Source organism: Amblyomma americanum, chromosome 10, assembly GCF_052857255.1.
Source record: "Amblyomma americanum isolate KBUSLIRL-KWMA chromosome 10, ASM5285725v1, whole genome shotgun sequence".
Lineage (NCBI taxonomy): Eukaryota > Metazoa > Arthropoda > Arachnida > Ixodida > Ixodidae > Amblyomma > Amblyomma americanum.
In genome coordinates this window covers 144,636,376-144,660,301 of record NC_135506.1, presented here as the reverse complement: position 1 = coordinate 144,660,301, position 23,926 = coordinate 144,636,376, and the positions used below count along the sequence as shown (strand labels likewise).

Below are 23,926 nucleotides of genomic sequence, written 5' to 3'. Positions count from 1 at the left end.
TTTTTAAGATCCTGGATAGAAGACGAAGGAGTCCCGGAAACAATTTCTTCAGGCAAACCATTCCACTCATGCCTTAGAGAATGGTCCGTTCGTGCAGATACATATGTTTATTTCTTTAGATATCCATATTTGTCGATGCCTGTTCTAGAGTAAAAGATGATATAAAATAGAGACAAGTGCAGGTATTTTCTTCTGGTTTCAAGCAGCGGCCACCCCAGGTTTTTGGAAAGATCGCGAGATCTTTTCGAAAAGTCAAACCGAGCAGCATGTGCCTGCACGCGGTCAAGTTTTGCAATGTTGCATTGGGTTGACGGATCCCAAGTACTGCAAGCGTACTCAAGAATGGGAAGTTGGCGCCAGTCCTGTCTTGTGTGTGGGCTGTCTCCGTCTTTTAGCGCCTCTACGCTTTTTGCGTAAACCATGTCATGCTATAACCAACTATCTCAAATCAAAGTCTTGAAGCAAGACAAGATTTTGCTCGGGGTATCGGTCTTGGGATTAGTGCTTTCGCACCAAAAAACGGGCAGAAATGCTTTCACAACCTGAGCGGAAGGCTCCCGGCCACAGCATACTAGTAGACATCAACTCAAAGCATCTGCGGTCACTTCGCGACTCTGTCAACAGAGCCTGTAACTCAGCCAAAACCAAACCGCAATCACCACCCTCTAATCCATGGCTGCGGTATTCAAAGCAAATGTAACAGTAGAAGTACAACGTGGAATAGCTAACGCTGATCATCCCTTTAATTCACGTGAGGCATGGAGATATCGGAGAACAAGCTTAAAATAACAGCTCCTCTTTAAGGCACTGTTCGGGTTTCAGTAAAAAAATATACGGCTACTAACATGTTCAGGAAAGGTGCACTCAAGCTCGTGTATTCAAATGCATGCTGTTAACAGTACAAATCAGTATCTACGGTGCTGCTGTACTAATTGGTTAAAAACAAACATACCAGGCGAGGAACACAATGTAAATGATTCATAACTGATCACGCGGCCATCATTATGTAACGTACTTACAAAATTTAAACCGCGGCAGTGCAAGAGGATCAGCATCACGGGAGACAAAAATGTACCCATAAGACGACGCGTTAAAGCTAAAAACAAAATGATGTGGCTAAACACAGCTGAGCCGTGTTATACTGAGCTGAAGGTACGCGCCGCTCTGTGTCATAAGGACCGCTAGAAGCAGCCCGGCGCCTCCAATGTTCTGTCGAAGAACTCGTCCCGGCGACCGGTTCTGGCTTCATGCCTGTGCGTTATCTAGGCTGTTGTTGCACGGGCTTCCAACTGGCTCTCGGTTGAGCCAATTCCGCTATGTCTTGCGGATAGAGGAGTTAGAGTATAGGGGAGCGAGGAGAGAGAGAGAGAGAAAAGGACAGAGAAAGGAGACGCGCCTCGCAACAGCCATCGCCTAGCCGGCGAAACGGCAAGGGCGACGGCGGCATAGACAACAGATATACCCGGCTGCAAGAGGACCCCTGCCGCAAGCGGCGCGGGCCCTTTGAGTTTCCAGCCCCGTCGGACCAGGAGCAGCAGACCTCCCCAGCTGTCCGTCTTGCGCTACCTAGGCTGCCTGTAAGGCCGCTGCGGCTAGCGCCGGGCGCCAGCCGCCGAAAGAGATGGTGTGGAACTCTCTGGAAGTCTCTCGTGTGCACGCACGCTCCCGATCGCATTCCAGCGCACGGTCCAGGTCCTCCTCTCTCGCGACCTTGACCTAGTGGCGCGCGGCTGGGCGATTCAAGAAGCTGCGAGCAGCGTCCCGAAGGTGTGCAGAGAGGGGAACAGCAGTGCCAGTGCCGCGGCGCCTACTTCGCCTAGAACCGGACACGTGGGTGTCGTTTTTGACGAAGACGCAGAGTTCGGGGAAGTAGAATACACAACCCGCGTACCACATGGTAAAAGCATTGCTCCGCTGATTCAGGAGCAACCAGCTCACTTAAGCGAGTAGCAGCGCGCGGGGGTAGGGACTGTCTTCGCCAAATACTCGGACCTGTTTCGCGAGATGCCGGGTATTGCAAAGGTCGGTCAGCATCGCATTGAACTAGAAGATGGGCACCAACCTAAACGGTCATTCCTGTATAGAGTCCCAGAGCTCCTAAAGACCGAAGTCAGCCGCCAAGTAAACGAACTCTTGGAAATGGGACTGATTTATCCAATCGGGAGCGAGTACGCACACCCCGTCGTATGCGTCGGGAAGAAAGACGGGTCAGTGCGCCTCTGCATAGAGCTTGTACTTTGAATGTGACTACACGCGCCGATGCATTTCCTATGGCACACCAGCAAGAGCTTGTACTGAAAGTCGGACGTGCTAAGTTCATACGTGTTGGGCACTGACAAGTACCAAAGGCCACAGAGAGTCGGCATTTGACTGCTTTTGTCACGCATGACGTTCAATATGCAGGCCCGAATTAAGAAAAATGGGGCCCTGGGCTAATGCGCATGCAGGCCCCCTTTCTCTATATTGACCTCCTCCCCCCTCCCCTGTCGCCTGCTACGCTACTGGAAATATGCCATGTTTCATTTTCATTCCACCAAATTAAAACGAACGAAGTGCGATCAACGGGATTATTATTATTTGTAACGAACCAGGACAGCCGCGCCTGATGCCGCATAGGCAGATCACTGACCAAGCGCCGGAGAAGACGAGGCGTCGATGAAAGACGAAGTGTCGTATTCTATCTCACGGACGTTGCGAATCTGTGGCACCGCAAGCACGAGGCTGACATCACATCGTGGTCCGCCTTCAAGCAGAATTTCGCCGACGTCTTCGGTCGGCCTGCGGTGAGCAAGTAGCGCGCCGAGCAACACCTACGTGCTCAGGCGCAGCTTCCTGGTGAAAATTTCACCAGCTACATTGAGGATGTGGTGGACCTGTGTAGGCGTGTGGATTCTTCGATGCCGGAGCGCGCCAAGTTCGATCACATCCTGAAGGGCATCGACGATGACGCGTTTCAGATGCTTCTGGCCAAAAATCCAGCAACCGTCGTCGACGTGCTTGCCCAGTGCGAGAGCTACGACGAACTACGCAAGCGCCGTCTTCTCACTGGGCCGCCACTCTCGCACCCGGAGCCTCTGGCGGCTTTGACGTCTGTCTCCGACCACTCGCAACTGTTAGCCCAGATAAAGCAGTTTGTCGACGAAGTTGCTCGTCCGCTCTCGTCCACCCGAGTCCTGATTTTTCCTCTCCTCTTGTGCCTTCACTAAAGCGCTTCATCAAAGAACAAGTCGTCGAGGCTCTTCCTACCATGCCTGAAGTTCCTTCTGTCCCTCCTTTGTCGTACACCGAAGCCGCGGCACGTTATAGCCCCTCCACTCCTGTGGCGGCGCCCTTGACGTACGCCGCCTTGGCTGCGCGGCCTCGGCTTGTGGCGTTTCCATCCAGTCAGCCTGTCCTGCGTCCGGCACCGGTCCCACCAGCGGCCCCGCTTCATCCCCCCTCTTCGCCACATTGCAACCCTTGGCGTACACCGGAAAATAGTCCTATATGCCTTTCGTGCGGTTTCCCCAGCCACGTGGCCCGCCTCTGTCGTCGCCTCATGGTCGCTCCTCCACCGTTTGCGCCTTCTGCCGGCTCACCTCAGCTGCTTCGGGCTGCTCCACCTCCGGAAGCGTACGCCTCCGACCAGCTCACCTCAGCTGCTTCGGGCTGCTCCACCTCCGGAAGCGTACGCCACCGACCAGCGTCCGTATACGACCCGTCGATCCCCGTCCACACGTCGCCGTACACTGTCGCCTATGCGCCGTCGCCCTACGTCCGCTTAAGAGGGAAACTAAGTTCCGCAGTTCCAGAGGCAAGAACTGCGTGATCTTCGAACAGTTCAAGGCCTCATCTACCTCCCACGAACATTCTAGTGGTGTCTGTCGACGGTCTGTCTGTGTCCGCGCTTGTCGACACGGGTGCTGCTGTGTTAGTGATTGATGAGAGACTGTGCCGTCGCATGCGGAAAGTGACGACGTCATTTTCTGGTCTGTCGCTTCGCCCTGCAACCGAAGAGAGGATCGCACCTTTGGCCACATGCAACAGCGCGGGTTGTCATTGCTGACATTTTTCACAGTGTAAAATTCTTGGTCTTGCCGTCTTGTTCCCCCGACGTGATTCTCGGGTAGGACTTCCTGTCAAAAAATAACGCCGTGATCGATTGCGCCCGCGCTGAGGCAGAATTTTCTGCATTGTGTGACGAAGTGGCCGACGAGCTCCATTCAAGAGTTTGACATCCGCGTCATCTACACTGTAAAAACCGTCATTTTGACGGCCACCTTTTTATCAATTTTGACGAGCCGCCGGCGTCAAACGGGAAAGTCGGGAAAGTTCGCCGTGAACGAGCGAGCGAGGAGAAAGAGACGGAGAGCGCAACACAAAAACGAGAAACTCTATTGGCTGGCACGTTGGGTACGTCATGTGAGACGTCGATCAACGCGCGCTTCCGGCCCCCGCGGCCGCTGTCAAGGAAGGAGTCCGGTTGTCGTGGTTCCCTCTCGCTTTTCTTTGTGCGCGCTGCTTCTGCCCGGGTGTGCGTCCTGCTTTTTGCGCCATTTTGCCTTTTTGTGTGTGGCGCGCTGGAAGGCCGCGAAGACGCAATCAAGGAACGTATGGGCTGCAGCCGAAAATCAACTGCAGCGGGCAGAGGTAAGTGTTCTGCTTATATGCTTCGTTCGTGCAGTACGCGTTCTGTGAGGCACATAGCTACGAGGAGCACGCAAGTTCTCACGCGTAATGTATACACGCACCGATGGCCGTGGGCCCGAGATTGCCGTTCAGAGACGTGCTTCTACGTAAAGCGTGAATCGCGGCCTCATGGTTCAGCCACGTGCAGCGATCTTCAGGGGCTGCGTGCGCCCACGTGTAAAAAAAAACTTCCGATGAGGAACACTGAAGCGTACCAAGAGCATTGGCGCACGTTAATTGAAGAAAGTCGAAGAAAGTCGTTTATAGTATCTCTATCATGCGGGCACATACAATCGCGATCGAGCCTGACTTTCGGGTACGATTACTGCTACGCGGGCCAAGGATCGAAATCGAGTTGGTCGAGCTCTAGCGCGCCATGCGCCTCTGTTTAAATGCAGAACACCTTATGAATGGGCTTAATGGGCGGTAAAAATAGTCGGAAAAACCATTTTTTACATTTTCAGTTGTAATTCAGGCCAAGACATGTGCTATGACTACCATGCTGGCCATCTGCAGCTCCCTTGAATACATGGTGTCGGCACTACTGTCGTTGGTTCGTAAAAGTATTCGTGAATAAAAATCAGACTACTTTTCGCGCACTGATCAGCTTTTTTCTGTTTTATCTCTTACGCTCTCTCTTTTTTGTTGTTCCTTGCTTCCTGGCACACCGAGCCCCATACGTCGGTGTCCGGTGGCGATGGGGCAGCTCAGTGTTTAGTTCGTGTACTGATAGTGTGCAGTTTCATTCTTGTATAGCATTAAGATATGGGCCTAATTATTTCAGCAATAGTTATTTCTAAATACTGTTCATTTTTATAGCTTACTCCCTATAAGCCTCAAACAAGGGCCAAAAATTTCTTTCGACTGGTGTATCCTTTAGCTGGGAATTATTGAATCAAGTAAATTTGTAGTCTTGTAATTTTATACCACATTTTCATCCATTTCTGCTGAAATGATACTGTACCCGAGGTGTAGAAAGTGCCTTGATGACAGCAGGATCGTTGGAAGTATGGTTATGATTTATTATTGAGATGCGTGTATCTGATCACTGATGTTTTCTCTGGAGTCTAATAACATGTGGCTTGTGAATTCCCAGCATGCAGGTGAAGGGGCGCTGGAAGGACTGCCAACAACACCGCACCTTGCTGCGATTGGTGTGTATTTGTCATTTATAGAACTTTGGCTCAAAACATGGCTTGTACAGTGTATTTTATTATTCTACGATGTAACCTGATTTTGTGTAACTTCACTCTACTTAGTAGGACATATTAAAAACTTAGGAATGAGGCTAGCCCTGGATGAAAGGCTTAATTGCTGCTTCATCTTATGTATGTGCAGTTTGTTTAATAATTAAACATGATAACAATGTGCAAGTTTGGCCAGTAGTTTTCCATTCTTATTAGAGTGTATAAAAAATTTGGAACTCAGTAGCAGTACTGTTGATAATTGGGGAGGGTGGGGCAATCTTCGCACTATAAGGTGATATGCCAGAGTTCATCGAGACTAATGTGCGGCCTTTTGACTTGCCAAAAGCATGACGTTTTGCTAGAAAGCATGAACGAAGCTGAGCTTGGGTTTTCTCATCAATGTCATGGCAGGCTAGGTACAAAATGGAGGGCCTTTGAAAAGTTGCCTCGGTGCTTGCCCAAGTTTCGTTACCTCATCACTATTCCCCATTATTTAAAAAAAAATGAAGTATTCTGTCGACAAAGTTAATTCTTTTTTGTCGTGCAATATTTGTAAAGCTTATTCCATAAACAAGTTCTATGTAGTATGTTTACATGAAACAAGCGTCTTCAACAGATATAATTAGTGGCGTGTAAAGCACTGATAAGGTAGGGCATGTTGCATGTGTCTGTCCACTGCCAGGGTACCATAAGGCCTAGCAACAAGACCCAGTATGGCTTTTTACGAGTACATTTGATTTCGGCTTCTCTCAGTGGACACATCGAATGCCATAGAGTTACTCTAATTATTAGATCACCCCTTTAGTGGGTAGCGTTTGCATGTGACTAACTTTTTTTCCTTGCAGGATCAAGCATGGGGGACATAAAGAAGATCATCGTTGCAGTGGATTCTGTAGAATTCATTTCTACAAGAAGTCTTGAGAAGGCCATGGGCCTCCTCCTTGGTGCCTTCTTTGTGTTCAACGTTGCGTACCCTCCCGACTGCCCCCTCACCATGGAGTTTTTGCAGAGATAAATGAGTGAATGTGGATGATGCGTTTGATAAGTAATCGGAATCTGAGACAATAGTGTGAGCAGCAGGCTTCTTTTTCCTGAAGAAAGGCACTCGCCCTCCTTAGCCAGTGCCTGCAAGTGATCAGTTCTGCCCTGTTCCCCTGAAGTTCTGATGTCGTCACATACATTCCTCTCGTGCATTTCTTCGTTCTCTGGCACAGCACCGTGTTGCTTTTTTGGCACAGCTGTATGGTGATTTGCCAGTCACAGGCGTCTTTAGAAAGTAGAATGGCAAGATTATTGACATAGTGCTGCTTGCCAGCAGTACATGCTAACAAGCCTTGCACATTGGCTAGCTCTGGCAATTGCGAGATGAAGGTCGGACTTTTGATTTTAAATTGCACCCAGTTCTGGTACTCTGACACTTGCAGAACTGCGGATTCGATCATTGTCATGTGATGAATGCACCAGCCTGGCAGTTTGCATTGCCTAAACTTGGTCACGTGTCCTGTGAGTGCATCTAGATAACACTTTTCGGTGTTTTGCTTATTTTTTTGGTTGGCTACTGCAAGAAAGGGGCTAGGACGAAGAACCAGATAGGACAGGCGCTACTGTCAATTATTGCTAAATGTAATGTGTGCAGCACTTTTATAAGTACCGACATCAGGAAAAATAGGAGCGAGGATTAAGTGTAAATGCAGTTCTTTTAAGTCGCTCTACTATGTATCGTGTCCTCTGGCTAATGTCCTAGTGCAATATTACAGTGTGTCTGACTATGGGTTGCGTCCACACATGTGGCACTAAGTTGCCGGATGCCTGTCTGCACTATTACAGGCCTCAGGTTCCCTTGTTACCATTGATGCAGTGCTCGCTCTAGCCTGTGTACAATCAGCCCCGAGAAAGTAGAGCTCTCTACCTCACCTTCTGGGCACTCAACAAACCTTTTGCAATGATGAATGTCAGTTTTTTCATTTTGCATTGAAATGGGAGACGTGAAACATAGGCAGGACAGCTTCACAGGTAATCTCACAACCATTACATGGCACTTTCCCCTTTCACCTGGTGATCTTTTAGGGGCTGGCAGGGTTATTAGCCCCTTTAAAAAAAATTATGCTGTGATCCCATATTTGTCCAGAATTGCTCAGTACTTGAAATGGACAGGTGAAAGAGCCATCGTAAAGTCTGCTATGTCGGCACCTGAGAAGTTGGCCACCCTTTGTGTCAACAGTTGCAGTGTAAAAGAAAAAAAAATTCAGACATTCATAATCGTGACAGGTTTGTTGATTGCTCAGAAGTTTTCAGGTGTGAAATTCCGCTTATTTGTTGCCAAGGGCACAGAAATTAGAATGAGCATTGTGCAAATGGTAAGATGATGAGGCATGATAATGAGGTTTGTAAATGTATGCATGGCTGCCACATGTGCAATTGCAGCCTATACGTGGACATCAGGGTGTTACATCAATACTGACCTATGTTTGCGGCTGACAGCAGAAAACACTGAAATGCAGCAAAATGCTCTTGCATAGTTATGGTTTCTAGACTCTGTGCACGGTCCCTGTACATGATGAGCACCTATTATTACTAGAAATACTATACGGTGTGTATGTGCAATTGTGGGCTGTTTTTACGAGTTATTATAATGGTTACATTTAGGTACATAATCTATTGTTAGTGCATGTATATGTAGCTATTTAAGCGCACTACTAATGTGCTCACATTTGTTGCTACCTGATTTTAATCTCGTCTTTTCATTTCGTAATACTGTGTGTTGCAGAAGGTAGTGCAGTTCACACATTCATGGCATTTCACGCGTGTAGGCAGAGTATGTGATTGGCACAGTTTATGGAGCATGGATTTATTCTATCCTCGTTTTGTTTCCAGGTACCTTGGGCAGATCAACCCAACGAAAGGGCGCGGCAAAAGCAGGGCCTGCGGAATCGCACCAAAGTTGCTGAGCCTGCTGCAGGCACTTTAATTTATGAATAAATGTGCAAATAGAAATGTAAATTTGTTTTTGTTGCATGGTTTATGAGGTACTGCCCACTGCAAATGACTGTCATGTGGTCAGGTTCACCACACTACATATTGACACAGAATTATGTTGAGACTTGTCGTGTTGGGCCATCATACTGACAACACAGTTGCATTTCATGTTGACAAGCCAAATTTTGGAATGGTTAAAAGCATAGTCATTTCTAAATTACAGCCTCTATTACCTTGATGGCCAAATGCTGTACTGACAGTTATAGATAATTTCAAATTTGCAAAAAGTCTTGAAGTCATAAAAACAGTTTTAAAATTGACAGCTTGCCATCGCAGACAATCAGTGGTATAATTACAGTTTGGCTATATTTTCAAATCGATAAAAAAGACATCGAAGTCAGGAAAAAACATTGTCATTTAGAAATGACAGCTTGCTGTAACTGTTACGGTCAAATGCAATCAAATTGACAGTTTGGCTGTATTTCACATTGACAAGAAAAACATTAAAATGATGAAAAAACTGTCATTTAGAAATGATGTTCTGCTGTCACTTTGATGGTCAAATGTCATCAAATTGACGGTTCAGTTGTATTTCAGATTGACAAGAAAGACGTCAAAATGATGGAAAAACTGTCATTTAGAAATGATGTTCTGCCGTCACTTTGATGGTCAAATGTCATCAAATTGACGGTTCGGTTGTATTTCAGATTGACAAGAAAAACATCAAAATGATGAAAAAACACCGTCATTTTAAAATGACTTGGTGCCGTCATTTTAACGGTCAAATGCTTGGAAATAGAGCTGCCAAGGTATTTCCCGTCATTTTGACGGATTTTTTTTTACAGTGTACTGTTCCGGCCGTAAGCACATTAGAAATTGGCAAAACGGCTCACTTCTGTGAGCGGCTCAGAACGGCTCCGCTCACTGAAGTGAGCCGGATCATTTGAACTGCTCACCCGCTCACTTTGTTTGATTTGAAGCAGCGCAAGGCCGAAAGCCAAAGAAGAGAGACGAGAAAGAAACGGACGACACAGCGCTGAACTAACAACTGACATTTATTTGGCACGCTGCACGTATAAATACATTCAGGCACCAAAAAGGGAAAACAAAGCAAAGAGCTCATTCATGCACTGGGATTCTGCAGGCCAACACAAGCTAAAATGTGCGATTCAGGAAGCGAAGTTTTTTGAGATAAAGACACTGATGGAGCGCTTACACATGTGTCACCATACGTCTTGATGTTCGAAGCCTCGATTATTTCGCGGCACAGCTTATCTCTGTTCCTATCCACAACTCTGCAAAATTCAAACTGTGGGGTGCACTCGCACTCACGACAGTGCATGCTGAGGTTACGGGACTCTTTATTATCTACATTGTTGCGGTGCTGCCTGAGCCTATCATTTAAGCACTGTCCTGTCTGGCGAATATAAAACCTATTACAAGTCAGTGGAATAGAATACACGACATTTTTTTGACACTTCCCGAATTTGCGCTCATGATTTTTCATGCAAACGGGGATAGTTTTCCCTGGATTGTTGACACGCATGCACAAACTTGATAACTTAATGAGAGCCGAAAAAACAACATCCACTCCGACTCTTTTACCAACACTTTTCAAATTATGTGATATCTTGTGGATGTAGGGAATAGCTGCTACTGGCTTACTTGTTTGACATTCAGGACTCGGGGAGCATTTCAGTTTCTTCAACAAAACATCGGCCACAGAAGAAAGAACATGAAGCGGATAGCCACAAGCAGTAAGCCTCCCTACTTGGTTGCTAAAGCTGCGTGCGGTTTTATGTCGACAGGATTTTGTAAGTGCACTCCTGAAGCTTGACATGACAATTCCTCTTTTAACAAGCTTCGAGTGCGCGGAACTATAAGGTAGCAACGGTTTATTAGCCCTAGGCTAGGCTCACTTGGGTCGCTCAGGAAAGAGCCGGGTCTTTTGAGGAACTCCTTTAAAGAACGAGTGAGCCGTGGTTCTTTCCTATCCACTGCCTCTCTCCACAAGTGCGGCGCAGGGACCATCACTTTTTTTTTCTTTTCCTTCCGCATGCTACCGGCCCCCTAAAGCGCGTCTCTAGCTCTTTATTTTTTTCCCTCCCTTGCTACCCCGCCTCAACCTCTCACTCTAACCCCCTCTCCCCTGCGACGTGGCGCGGGGCGAGCACTTCCTTCACCCCACAGTGGAAAGCAGCGGGGATGATTTATCCAAGGCATTGGGGTTTAAGAACAGCGCAGGGAAAGTAGATTTTAAACGTGTAGAGATAACCAAGCGTAGGTTAGCTGATTGGTGGCTAAAATCAAGACAGGAGTAAAATTTGATAAATCATAGATAGGTGGCTTGAACCACCGCCCGATTCAAAGGGTTCAGCCGTATCCATCCATCCATCCACCCATCCATCCATCCATCCATCCTCTAACTTCCCTTCCCTTCTGTCTCCCCCCCCCCCCCCCCCCAAACAGCGCAGCGACCATCCCCTCCCCTAGCAGTCGCAACCATTTCCTCGCGTTTGAGATGTCTTCTTGTGCCGCGCTTTCAAAAGAGCGAGTGAGCCGTGGCTCAGTAAAAGTGAGCGGCGGCTCTTTTGGAGAGTGGCTGTCTCGTTCAGTGAGCCGCGCTGAACCGTTCAGACAGAGCCGTTCTTAGAGAGCCAGTTTCTCTCGTTCAGTGAGCCGTGCCGAACCGTTCAGCCAGAGCCGGATATCCCCGCGGGTGCACGGCCGCTGGCGCCGCGTTTTTGGTTTCTTTTTATTGCGAAGCAATACTACTTTAGGTCGCACTTCAGCCCGTTCCGTGGCGAGGCGGTGGTAGGCACCATTGACCTTTAGCCTGACCTCGCTGCGTGACGTCACACCACGTGACCTAGAGTGACGTCACACCAGCTGTGTAAAAACGGGGCCCCATCTCACGCCGTCGCGAGGCGAGGCGCTAGCCACCAACGGCGGCCTAACTCCCGCTCCTCTCACCAGGGGCGCTACGGTCAGAGTGACGTCACACCAGCTGTATAAAACAGCTCCGCTCCTCTCGCCAAGGCAGTCATACAGTTAGATGTTACGATGCTGCCTACGATGAGTTTGCCCGACAGTGAGTCTCCTTCTAGTAGTTCAGAACGCTGGAACGCTACTAAACGGCAGAGGCGTGTCCAAGAAACCCCGGAACAGCGGCAGCAGCGGCTCGAGAAGGAACGTGCGTTTCGAGAGAAGGAAAACGAAAAGCGAAGAAAACAACGTGCAGAAGAAACACCCCAGCAGAGACAAGAGCGTTCGAAGAAAATTGCTTCGCAATCACCAGGCTTAACCAAGCTAAGCCACAGCCGTTTTTTTCTTTGTCCTGAAGTTTTGTAGTTTCGTTTTCTGACCGATGAGTGGTGGTCGGCGTGTGTGGACTCATGCTACTCGTACTCACCCGCTGTGTACGGTGTGTATGGCCGTCTCTTTGGTTTTGTATGCGTTTTATAGTGTGACACCCGATGCCACTGAAGGGAGAAAGAAATAAAGAAGCCTTAATAGGCAAAGGATGGCGCCGTTCTTTGCCTGCGCTGTTCGAACGACGTCTCACGCCAATCACCGGTCGTGCATCGTGCGCTGGTGCAACAACACTATTCGAAGACGAAGTCTTCCGTGTGTTTAAATACAATAGGTGAACGTGCGCTGGTGCAACAACACTATTCGAAGACGAAGTCTTCCGTGTGTTTAAATACAATAGGTGAACGCACATTTTACGTCCTGGTCTTCATTTGTTCTCATTAGTGTAGTCGTGAAAATGTCGCCCTTGTCATCCGCTTCTGTGCATTTTCTAAGCGTGTATCATCAGCACATCAATAAAACGAGGCCAGGCATCGGTTGTGCTGTAATAGGACGGGCGCATGACGGCATGGTCGCCAGTATCGCGTGCAAGCACAAGAAAAAAAAAGTACACGCGGCAGAGAAAAGAAGAAAGGGGGGGGGGGGGGGGGGGAGATTGAGTCGGCATAAAAAGAAAACGATCGAGACAGGGCGTAGGACCGTAGGCGCCCCGCGGCTGCCGTTCCGCACTTCGTTCGCTTGCTGCTGCTGCCGCTCTGACTCAATCCGGCGCTTTTACAGTCATTTTACGTGGTCATCGAGTAAGATGCGTTCATCTCTCCTTGTGCGCGGGGTGACACGATGCTTGTTAATGTAGTTCGAGTGCCTATGTTTTAAAACTAATATCCTTACTTTGTATAGGGGGTCATTCCACGCCAAACGTCTGGTACGTTTGGCGTGGAATCTCCAATTTGTTCAAAAAAATTCATGGAAACTTATCCCAATGTGCGTAATCAAAGCCGGAAATATTTTTGCCGAAAAAAATTTATTCGTGAGGTGAGGGCAGTTTGAACATTTAGGAAAGGCGAGAAACCAGGCACTGTTCAGTAATAATTAACAAGTTCAAATCTTTAGAAAACACTTCAAAATTTTTTTTCATTGATATTTGCACGGATAATGCCTTTCGATATAATTCGGGGCTTGCAGTTCTATAGGGCATATGTATTTTTTAAAAAATCGAAAAAAGTTTGAAAATGTACCATTCTTGCGTTTTTTGTTTTAAATATCAACTTGCTTTCGGAAATAAGTCGTATTGTTTTTCTAGATGTCCAGTACCTATGCCACAAAATTCAGTGCATATTATTAAAAAAAGTGCAGCGCGGAAACAATCGCAAACGCGCGCTGTAAAAAAAAAAGCAAAAACGCAGAAGGAACCCTGGAAAGTGCGTAGCTTTGCGTGTGCTGCTGCCCTTTCCACTTTGCTCGCCGGCGCGGCGCCAGCGAAGACATGGCCGTGCGCGCCGTCGATTGTTCCAGAAGGCCCCAGTGATTTCTACTCATTATCCACGGAGAGGGAGTAGCCTCGACCATGCTAAGTGACGCCCTCTCTCTTTCCCCCTCGCGTCGCCTACGGCGCAACCGACGAGAAAGACCTCGATGCTTCTGGAACCCGGGTCTCCGAGCTTGACCAATGGGGTCGCGCGCCCGGCGCGAGAAGGAGAAGGAGCTTGTGCAGTTGATACTGCGTGTATCTGCGCTCCTGCCTTGGCGCGAAGAACGAGCACACGCGGACCACGCCTATAAATGAGGGGCTTTAACCGCTGTCTGTCAGCCCGAGCCGCCTTTTAAGCTTCAGACAAGCGCGCCGTCTCGGCTCCCGGGAGAACACCATGCACTCGACCAGCCACGGACCAGGGAGGCAACGTGTGCCAGTCTGCGGATCGGCCCCGTCGTATCCCTCATGTCGTCGGACTGTGCCAGGTGAACAAATTGCGTTTTATTTGTCTTTCTCGGTGTTAGTGCAGTTTAGGTGCAAAGATTATGTTGTATTGTAATCTCTCTCAAGTGTTACTTCGCACGAGTTGCATTTGATTTGTAATTCACTTTGTATGTGCTCGTACGAGTGATTGTGAAATCCTCTGTATCGTCTCTTTTGCTGTGTAAACTTTGTTTTGTTGTCCAGGTAAAAATACAAGAACTAACGGAGTACACAGAACAATTTATTGTCTTTCATTTGTGAAATTTTTGTCGAGGTAATTTTTGTTCAAAACGAGATTAGAGCTTTTGAAGTTGAGCTCTCGCGCAGCAAGTTGCATTGCCTGTTAGCGCCTCTTCACCGCAGAACACGGCACCTGGCATAGCGCAACACTTACGGCCATGGCACTGTAAAAAAAAATCCGTCAAAATGACGGGAAATACCTTGGCAGCTCTATTTCCAAGCATTTGACCGTTAAAATGATGGCACCCCGTCATTTTAAAATGACGGTGCTTTTTCATCATTTTGATGTTTTTCTTGTCAATCTGAAATACAACTGAACCGTCAATTTGATTACATTTGACCATCAAAATGACGGCAGAACATCATTTCTAAATGACAGTTTTTCCACCATTTTGACGTCTTTCTTGTCAATCTGAAATACAACTGAACCGTCAATTTGATGACATTTGACTATCAAAGTGACCGCAGAACATCATTTCTAAATGACAGTTTTTCCATCATTTTGATGTTTTTCTTGTCAATGTGAAATACAGTCAAACTGTCAATTTGATAGCATTTTTGACCGTAGCAGTTACAGCAAGATGTCATTTCTAAATGACAATGTTTTTTCCTGACTTCGATGTCATTTTTATCGATTTGAAAATATAGCCAAACTGTAATTATACCACTGATTGTCTGCGATGGCAAGCTGTCAATTTCAAAACTGTTTTTATGACTTCAAGACTTTTTGCAAATTTGAAATTATCTATAACTGTCAGTACAGCATTTGGCCATCAAGGTAATAGCAGGCTGTAATTTCGAAATGACTATGCTTTTAACCATTCCAAAATTTGGCTTGTCAACATGAAATGCAACTGTGTTGTCAGTATGATGGCCCAACACGACAAGTCTCAACATAATTCTGTGTCAATATATAGTGTGGTGAACCTGACCACATGAAAGTCACTTGCAGTGGGCAGTACCTCATAAACCATGCAACAAAAACAAATTTACATTTCTACTTGCACATTTATTCATAAATTAAAGTGCCTGCAGCAGGCTCAGCAACTTTGGTGCGATTCCGCAGGCCCTGCCTTTGCCGCGCCCTTTCGTTGGGTTGCTCTGCCCAAGGTACCTGGAAACAAAACGAGGATAGAATAAATCCATGCTCCATAAACTGTGCCAATCACATACTCTGCCTACACGCGTGAAATGCCATGAATGTGTGAACTGCACTACCTTCTGCAACACACAGTATTACGAAATTGAAAGACGAGATTAAAATCAGGTAGCAACAAATGTGAGCACACTAGTAGTGCGCTTAAATAGCTACATATACATGCACTAACAATAGATGATGTACCTAAATGTAACCATTATTATAACTCGTAAAAACAGCCCACAATTGCACATACACACCGTATAGTATTTCTAGTAACAATAGGTGCTCATCATGTACAGGAACCATACACAGAGTCTAGAAACCATAACTATGCAAGAGCATTTTGCTGCATTTCAGTGTTTTCAGCTATCAGCCGCAAACATAGGTCAGTATTGATGTAACACTCTGATGTCCAGGTATAGGCTGCAATTGCACATGTGGCAACCATGCATACATTTAAAAACCTCATTATCATGCCTCATCATCTTACCATTTGCACAATGCTCATTCTAATTTTTGTGCCCTTGGCCACAAATAAGCGGAATTTCACACCTGAAATCTTCTGAGCAATCAACAAACCTGTCACGATGATGAATGTCTTAATTTTTTTTCTTTTACACTGCAACTGTTGACACAAAGGGCGGCCAACTTCTCAGGTGCCAACATAGCAGACTTTACGATGGCTCTTTCACCTGTCCATTTCAAGTACTAAGCAATTCTGGACAAATATGGGATCACAGCATAATTTTTTTTGAAAGGGGCTAATAACCCTGCCAGCCCCTAAAAGATCACCAGGTGAAAGGGGAAAGTGCCATGTAATGGTTGTGACAGTACCTGTGAAGCTGTCCTGCCTATGTGTCACGTCTCCCGTTTCAATGCAAAATGAAATCTGACATTCATCATTGCAAAAGGTTTGTTGAGTGCCCAGAAGGTGAGGTAGAGAGCTCTACTTTCTCGGGGCTGATTGTACACAGGCTACAGGGAGCACTGCATCAATGGTAACAAGGGAACCTGAGGCCTGTAAAAGTGCAGAGAGGCATCCGGCAACTTGCCACATGTGTGGACGCAACCCATAGTCAGACACACTGTAATGTTGCACTAGGACATTAGCCAGTGGACACGATACATAGTAGAGCGACTTAAAATAACTGCATTTACACTTAATCCTCGCTCCTATTTTTCCTGACGTCGGTACTTATAAAAGTGCTGCACACATTACATTTAGCAATAATTGACAGTCGCCCGTCCTATCTGGTTCTTCGTTCTAGCCCCTTTCTTGCAGTAGCCAACCAAAAAAATAAGCAAAACACTGAAAAGTGTTATCTAGATGCACTCACAGGACACGTGACCAAGTTTAGGCAATGCAAACTGCCAGGCTTGTGCATTCATCACATGACAATGATCAAATCTGCAGTTCTGCAAGTGTCAGAGTACCAGAACTGGGTGCAATTTAAAATCAAAAGTCTGACCTTCATCTCGCAATTGCCAGAGCTAGCCAATGTGCAAGGCTTGTTAGCATGTACTGCTGGCAAGCAGCACTATGTCAATAATCTTACCATTCTACTTTCTAAAGACGCCTGTGACTGGCAAATCAACATTCAGGTGTGCCAAAAAAGCAACACGGTGCTGTGCCAGAGAACGAAGAAATGCACGAGAGGAATGTATGTGACGACATCAGAATTTCAGGGGAACAGGGCAGAACTGATCATTTGCAGGCACTGGCTAAGGAGGGCGAGTGCCTTTCCTCAGGAAAAAGAAGCCTGCTGCTCACACTATTGCCTCGGATTCCGATTGCTTATCAAACGCATCATCCACATTCACTCATTTACCTCTGCAAAAGCTCCATGGTGAGGGGGCAGTCGGGAGGGTACGCAACGTTGAACACAAAGAAGGCACCAAGGAGGAGGCCCATGGCCTTCTCAAGACTTCTTGTAGAATCCACTGCAACGATGATCTTCTTTATGTCCCCCATGCTTGATCCTGCAAGGAAAAAAAATTAGTCACACGCAAACGCTACCCACTAAAGGGGTGATCTAATAATTCGAGTAACTCTATGGCCTTCGATGTGTCCACTGAGAGAAGCCGAATTTAAATGCACTCGTAAAAAGCCATACTGGGTCTTGTTGCTAGGCCTTATGGTACCCTGGCAGTGGACAGACACATGCAACATGCCCTCCCTTATCAGTGCTTTACACGCCACTAATTATATCTGTTGAAGATGCTTGCTTCATGTAAACATACTACATAGAACTTGTTTATGGAAAAAGCTTTACAAATATTGCACGACAAAAAAGAATTAACTTTGTCGACAGAATACTTCGTTTTTTTTTTAAATAATGGGGAATAGTGATGAGGTAACGAAACTTGGGCAGGCAAGCACCGAGGCAACTTTTCAAAGGCCCTCCATTTTGTACCTAGCCTACCATGACATTGATGAGAAAAGCCAAGCTCAGCTTCGTTCATGCTTTCTAGCAGAACGTCATGCTTTTGGGAAGTCAAAAGGCCGCACATTAGTCTCGATGAACTCTGGCATATCACCTTATAGTGCGGAGATTGCCCCACCCTCCCCAATTATCAACAGTACTGCTACTGAGTTCCAAATTTTTTGTACACTCTAATAAGAATGGAAAACTACTGGCCAAACTTGCACATTGTTATCATGTTTAATTATTAAACAAACTGTACATACATAAGATGAAGCAGCAATTAAGCCTTTCATCCAGGGCTAGCCTCATTCCTAAGTTTTTAATATGTCCTACTAAGTAGAGTGAAGTTACACAAAATCAGGTTACATCGTAGATTAATAAAATACACTGTACAAGCCATGTTTTGAGCCAAAGTTCTATAAATGACAAATACATACCAATCACAGCAAGGTGCGGAGTTGTTGGCAGTCCTTCCAGCCCCCCTTCAGCTGCATGCTGGGAATTCACAAGCCACATGTTATTAGACTCCAGAGAAAACATCAGTGATCAGATACATGCATCTCAATAATAAATCATAAACATACTTCCAACGATCCTGCTGTCATCAAGGCACTTTCTACACCTCAGGTACAGTATCATTTCAGCAGAAATGGATGAAAATGCGGTATAAAATTACAAGACTACAAATTTACTTGATTCAATAATTCCCAGCTAATGGATACGCCAGTCGAAAGAAATTTTTGGCCCTTGTTTGAGGCTTATAGGCAATAAGCTATAAAAATGAATAGAATTTATCTGGAAATAACTATTGCTGAAATAATTGGGCCCATATCTTAATGCTATACAAGAATGAAACTGCACACTATCAGTACACGAACTAAACACTGAGCTGCCCCATCGCCACCGGACACCGACGTATGGGGCTCGGTGTGCCAGGAAGCGAGGAACAACAAAAAAGAGAGAGCGTAAGAAATAAAACAGAAAAAAGCTGATCAGTGCACGAAAAGTAGTCTGCTTTTTATTGACGAATACTTTTACGAACCTACGACAGTAGTGCCGACACCATGAATTCAAGGGAGCTGCAGATGGCCAGCATGGTAGTCATAGCACATGTCTTGGCCTGAATTACAACTGAAAATGTAAAAAATGGTTTTTACGACAATTTTTACTGCCCATTAAGCCCATTCATAAGGTGTTCTGCATTTAAACAGAGGCGCATGGCGCGCTAGAGCTCGACCAACTCGATTTCGATCCTTGGCCCGCGTAGCAGTAATCGTAACCGAAAGTCAGGCTCGATCGCGATTGTATGTGCCCGCATGATAGAGATACTATAAACGACTTTCTTCGACTTTCTTCGACTTTCTTCAATTAACGTGCGCCAATGCTCTTCGTACGCTTCAGTGTTCCTCACAGGAAGTTTTTTTTTACACGTGGGCGCACGCAGCCCCTGAAAATCGCTGCACGTGGCTGAACCATGAGGCCGCGATTCACGCTTTACGTAGAAGCATGTCTCTGAACGGCAATCTCGGGCCCACGGCCATCGGTGCGTGTATACATTACGCGTGAGAACTTGCGTGCTCCTCGTAGCTATGTGCCTCACAGAACGCGTACTGCACGAACGAAGCATATAAGCAGAACACTTACCTCTACCCGCTGCAGTTGATTTTCGGCTGCAGCCCATACGTTCCTTGATTGCGTCTTCGCGGCCTTCCAACGCGTCGCACACAAAAAGGCAAAATGGCGCAAAAACAGAACGCAAACCCGGGCAGAAGCAGCGCGCACAAAGAAAAGCGAGAGGGAACCACGACAACCGGACTACAGTGTACTAGAATAGGGGCAGTGTGTTCAGGCGGCGGAGCGCGCCACGCACCGTCGTGAAGCCGGCAGCGTAGACAGGTCCCGGATGTATGTGGTGGCGCTGCAGTCGCACCGGCTGTACGGACGCGTTTTCCGTGTGTTGCGGCGGGTTGCAGCGTGCTTCTTGAGCTCCACCTTGCTTGTGAAGAAACGGGGTGTTTCGGCCGCACGGGCAGTGCTAGCAGTGTGATGTTTTGCTGCGGTGTTCGCGAGTGAGAGCCAATGCCTAATCGCCGACGGCAACGTCATTGCTTTGCGCCGGGGTGCGACACCGGCTACAAGTGGGCCCAAGGCGAGCAGCCTTCCCTCTTCGCCGTGCCGAAAGATGAAGGAAAAAGAAAGGTTTGGGAACGAAACCTGCATCGAAAAGATAAGGTCCTTGATGAAAGTTGCTCGGTCTGCGAGCGTCATTTCGATCCTTCTTGTATCCTACGGGATTACGTCCACATTATAGAGGGGAAAGAGGTACGCATTCCGCGAGGAAAGCCAGAGTTGCTGCCGGATGCCGTACCTACGCTCCTACCAAACACGCCGGGCTATTTATCGAAGAAGACGCCGACGCCTCGGGCGCCAAGAAAGCGGAAGAGCCCTACGGTGTGTTCTGCTGATCCCAAGAGGCCTTGTACTGAACAAAACAGTCACAATGACGCTGTAAAGGAACTCGCTTCACTTGACACGCCATATTTGCAAGGCGACGCACTTGAACCGCAGCTGTTTGAGGCAAATTGAGGTAGGGTGCAAATTGCATGCTGATGATTTCACATCAGCAGTTGTGCGCTTTTATGTCTTAACAAGGCTGCACTTTTACGGTAAAGGTCTTAATCAGTCAAGAGAAGCACGACGAAAAAGGAAATTGCACTTGAAAGTTAGCCGTTGTTCTTAGCAGGCTTGTGCAACACATATGCTGACGCTCCTTTGCGTTTTTTTTATCTAAATACACGGCTTTTTTTTGTGCATTCCAAAGCCAATTTTGTAAATATAATTCAAAAATGAATTAAGGAATTCATTTAAGCACATTAATTCCGCTGTAGGTCTCCGTTGTTTGGATTGGAATGTACTCGCTCTTTTTCTGTGTTTAATCCCTTTTACTTGGCCTCTTTCCTACCTGTTTTATTCCTTCATTCAAATGTGTGATGTTGGTGTGTCTCAGACTCGTACATGAGCCTGACGTTGGGGAGCTCTTCATGACGTAAATAAAAGTCACGAATAAACTGTGCAAATCCAGTCATTGCGGGTAATTCGCGAAACCGGAGGATAGAACGAGGGACAAATGTTTACCATGTTTACCGCGAAAGAAGGTAAATACCAAGCAGGGAAGGCCTTTGGCTTTGGGCCGTGTACAGTTTTGTGTTTTCTACAACAGCGGCTGCATTTTTATGAGTGCGAACTGCGCAAGAAAATGCACCTGGAATCCGAGTTGCTTCAACTCAATCGAAGCCCTTTACTACGGTGCTACTTGAAGCGCGAGTGTTGCTTGCGGATATTAAACCCATTATTCAATGTTTTTTTTACGTTCGAATAACTTCTGGTTACGTTGTCGCGTGGCTCAACAGATTTAACGGCTTTACCCCACTATTTCGGTGTCTCCAAACCCTTTGCTGTCAGGTTTGTTAATAAATCCGTCTAATGAGCGTTGTGATGCGCTAAAGTACACATATAATTAATCTCTTATGTGAACGTCAGTTCCAAGCATGCATCTCCACATCCTCCGAGCATTTGCACGTCTGTTCGAGGCGGAGGATGATTACAACACTTCTAAAAACGCGCAGCGCCAGCGCTGCGCCGTTGGTTCCGTACAGCCCATGCTCCTGTAGCGCCATCTCGTGCTTTCTGCATGAAGCGCCTCAGCGGCAAGCGCTCCTGAACACACTGCCCCTATTCTAGTACACTGTAACCGGACTCCTTCCTTGACAGCGGGGGCCGGAAGCGCGCGTTGAGCGACGTCTCACATGACGTACCACTACGCGCCAGCCAATAGAGTTTCTCGTTTTGTGTTGCGCTCTCCGTCTCTTTCTCCTCGCCCGCTCGTTCGCGGCGAAGTCTCCGTCTTTCCCGTTTGACGCCGGCGGCTCGTCAAAATAGATAAAAAGGTGGCCGTCAAAATGACGGTTTGTTTTTACAGTGCAGATAACCAGTGCAGTTTGCCATCGATCGGTATCGTGCATTTTAAGGGCTGGAGCTAAAGAAGATGTCTACATTTCGTCTGGCCACATTGTCGGCAGTGTCGTGCTCTGCGACAAATAGGTGTTAAAAGACGCCGCAACTTGCGGCGCGAGAGCTCAACGTCAAAAAATTTTTTCTCACTTTAAACAGAAGTTTCCTCGACGAAAATTTTAGAAATTAAAGACATTAAACTGGTCTATGTGCCCCGGTATTGCTGGTATTTTTACTTGGGCCACCTCAGGGTGAAATTAACGAGTGTTTCTGGCTAAAAACGCACTTTTCGAAACTTCAGTATTTTTTTTACTTCCATGTACGCAGTTTCATCAATTGTAACATTTTGTTATAGGTACTAGATATCTAAAAAACAAAACTGCTATTTCCGAATTTCCGAGAGCAATTTGATGCTTAAAACAAAAAAAAACGGCAAAAATGGTACATTTTCATACTTTTTTTCGATATTTCAAAAATATTCGCGCCTCATAAAGCTGCATGCCCCGAATTATATCGAAAGGCATTATCTGTGCAAATGTCAATGAAAAAAACTAATGAAGTGTTTTCTAAATATTTGATTTTTTTTTATAATGATTGAGCAGTGCATGGTTTTCCTCCTTTTCTAAATGTTCAAACTGCCCTCACCTCGCGAATAAATTTTTTCTGCAAAAATATTTGCGGCTTTGATTACGCACATCAGGATAAGTTTCCATGAATTTTTTTGAACAAGTTGGAAATGGTCAAGTGCAACGTCTGGGGCGTTTGGCGTGGAATGATCCATAGCTGTCCACTAATTTGCTATCGCAGTCGATTCCTCGCCCTTCGGGCGAAACAGCGATTTTTTTTAATACGGCTTTTCAACTCATGCATAATTTGGATGCGGCGTTCTCCCTTTCTTTTTCGTTCCTAGATCAATGATGTCATCAAATCGCACAAACAGCGATATTTGGTACCACTTCGCAAGATTGCCGGACGGCAAGGCGAAATGCAGATACTGTCAAGCTGCGCTCTCTATGTCATCTGGCTCGACTGGAAATCTTCGACGGCATTTGAAGAAGAAGCATATCACAGTGCCCTTTGCCCGAGTTGAACCCCGCCGCTCCCGATCACCTTCCTCAAGTAGCGAGAGCGTGGACGACCCTGCTGCTGGTTCCTCGGAGCCGTTGCCAAGCTCTTCAAGTTCATGGGGCCACAGCGAATTATCGGACAACTCGGATGCACCAGAAAGTGGTCTGCCGTCGCCAGCTTCGACTTCGACGGCTTCGTCAACCCCGTTCTCCATGCCTGGGCCTAGATCAAGCCAGTTCTCGCAGTCATCATTGACTCGATATGTCGATGCAGTTAGACCAATGTCAGCGCAGAAAAAAAGGTTGATTGATGTTCAATTACTGAAAATGATTTGCAAATAGTACCACCCGTTTTCACTGGTTGAAGATAAGGAATTTCGAGAATTCATTAATATTTTAAATACAAATTACAGCTTACCGAGCCGCAAGACTCTGACAAATAGTTTGTTGCCCTCGGTTCATAGCGAACTCCTAGACAAAATTAAATCGGCTCTGCTTGAAGCCCCAGCTGTTGGCCTGACGTGCGATGGATGGACAAATATTAATAATACTAGCTTTTATGCCATCACTGCTCATTACATTGATCAGGCTACGTGCTTACGATAGTGTCTGATTGAATGCTCGGAATTTTCTGACAGACACACGAGTCGCAATATAGCAGCCTGGATAAATGAAGCTCTAGAAAGGTATGCTATGAGAAACAAAATTTGTACAGTTGTCACTGACAATGCCGCTAACATGAAAGCAGCCGTCACAGAATTAAATCTGCGACATCTTGGTTGTTTTGCGCATAGTTTAAATTTGGTGGTCACAGATGTCATTTCGGCATCTATTGGGGAAAAACTTGAAAAATCCAAGTCCATAGTCCAGTACTTCAAGCAAAGCAGCTCGGCACTCGCGAAACTTCAAGATATGCAAGCTTCACTGAACAAAGATAAACT

The 23,926-nt window shown here is 46.5% G+C and overlaps 2 protein-coding genes and 1 long non-coding RNA gene across 10 annotated transcripts in view; 1 reads left to right on the top strand and 2 right to left on the bottom strand.

The window, feature by feature from the left end:
* The window catches only part of LOC144106417 (N-acetyltaurine hydrolase), an 891,210-nt gene that overhangs the window by 581,109 nt on the left and 286,175 nt on the right, over nucleotides 1-23,926 (bottom strand). The gene's annotated exons all lie outside the window — the stretch shown is intronic.
* Nucleotides 2,898-8,796, top strand: LOC144107333 (uncharacterized). The gene is made up of 4 exons (XM_077640325.1): nucleotides 2,898-3,112; nucleotides 4,407-4,629; nucleotides 5,765-5,822; nucleotides 6,701-8,796. The coding sequence occupies exons 1-4, from the start codon at nucleotides 2,898-2,900 to the stop codon at nucleotides 6,868-6,870; spliced, it is 666 nt and encodes a 221-aa protein (XP_077496451.1). The 3' UTR covers nucleotides 6,871-8,796.
* Nucleotides 15,329-19,774, bottom strand: LOC144106421 (uncharacterized). Of its 2 annotated transcripts, XR_013308993.1 has the most exons (5): nucleotides 19,552-19,774; nucleotides 18,950-19,038; nucleotides 18,345-18,402; nucleotides 17,311-17,461; nucleotides 15,329-15,454 (listed from the first exon to the last, which is right to left on the bottom strand). It is a non-coding gene; the product is annotated as an uncharacterized LOC144106421 (long non-coding RNA). The 2 variants fall into 2 exon arrangements; XR_013308994.1 differs by lacking the exon at nucleotides 18,950-19,038.

Excerpts from the sequence above, each read along its gene's own strand:
- LOC144107333 (XM_077640325.1), top strand. The coding sequence starts at position 2,898 with ATGCCGGAGCGCGCCAAGTTCGATCACATCCTGAAGGGCATCGACGAT. Across the intron at positions 3,113-4,406 it reads GTCTCCGACCACTCGCAACT|ACGTCGATCAACGCGCGCTT; the intron begins GTTAGCCCAGAT and ends ACGTCATGTGAG. Across the intron at positions 4,630-5,764 it reads ATCAACTGCAGCGGGCAGAG|CATGCAGGTGAAGGGGCGCT; the intron begins GTAAGTGTTCTG and ends GTGAATTCCCAG.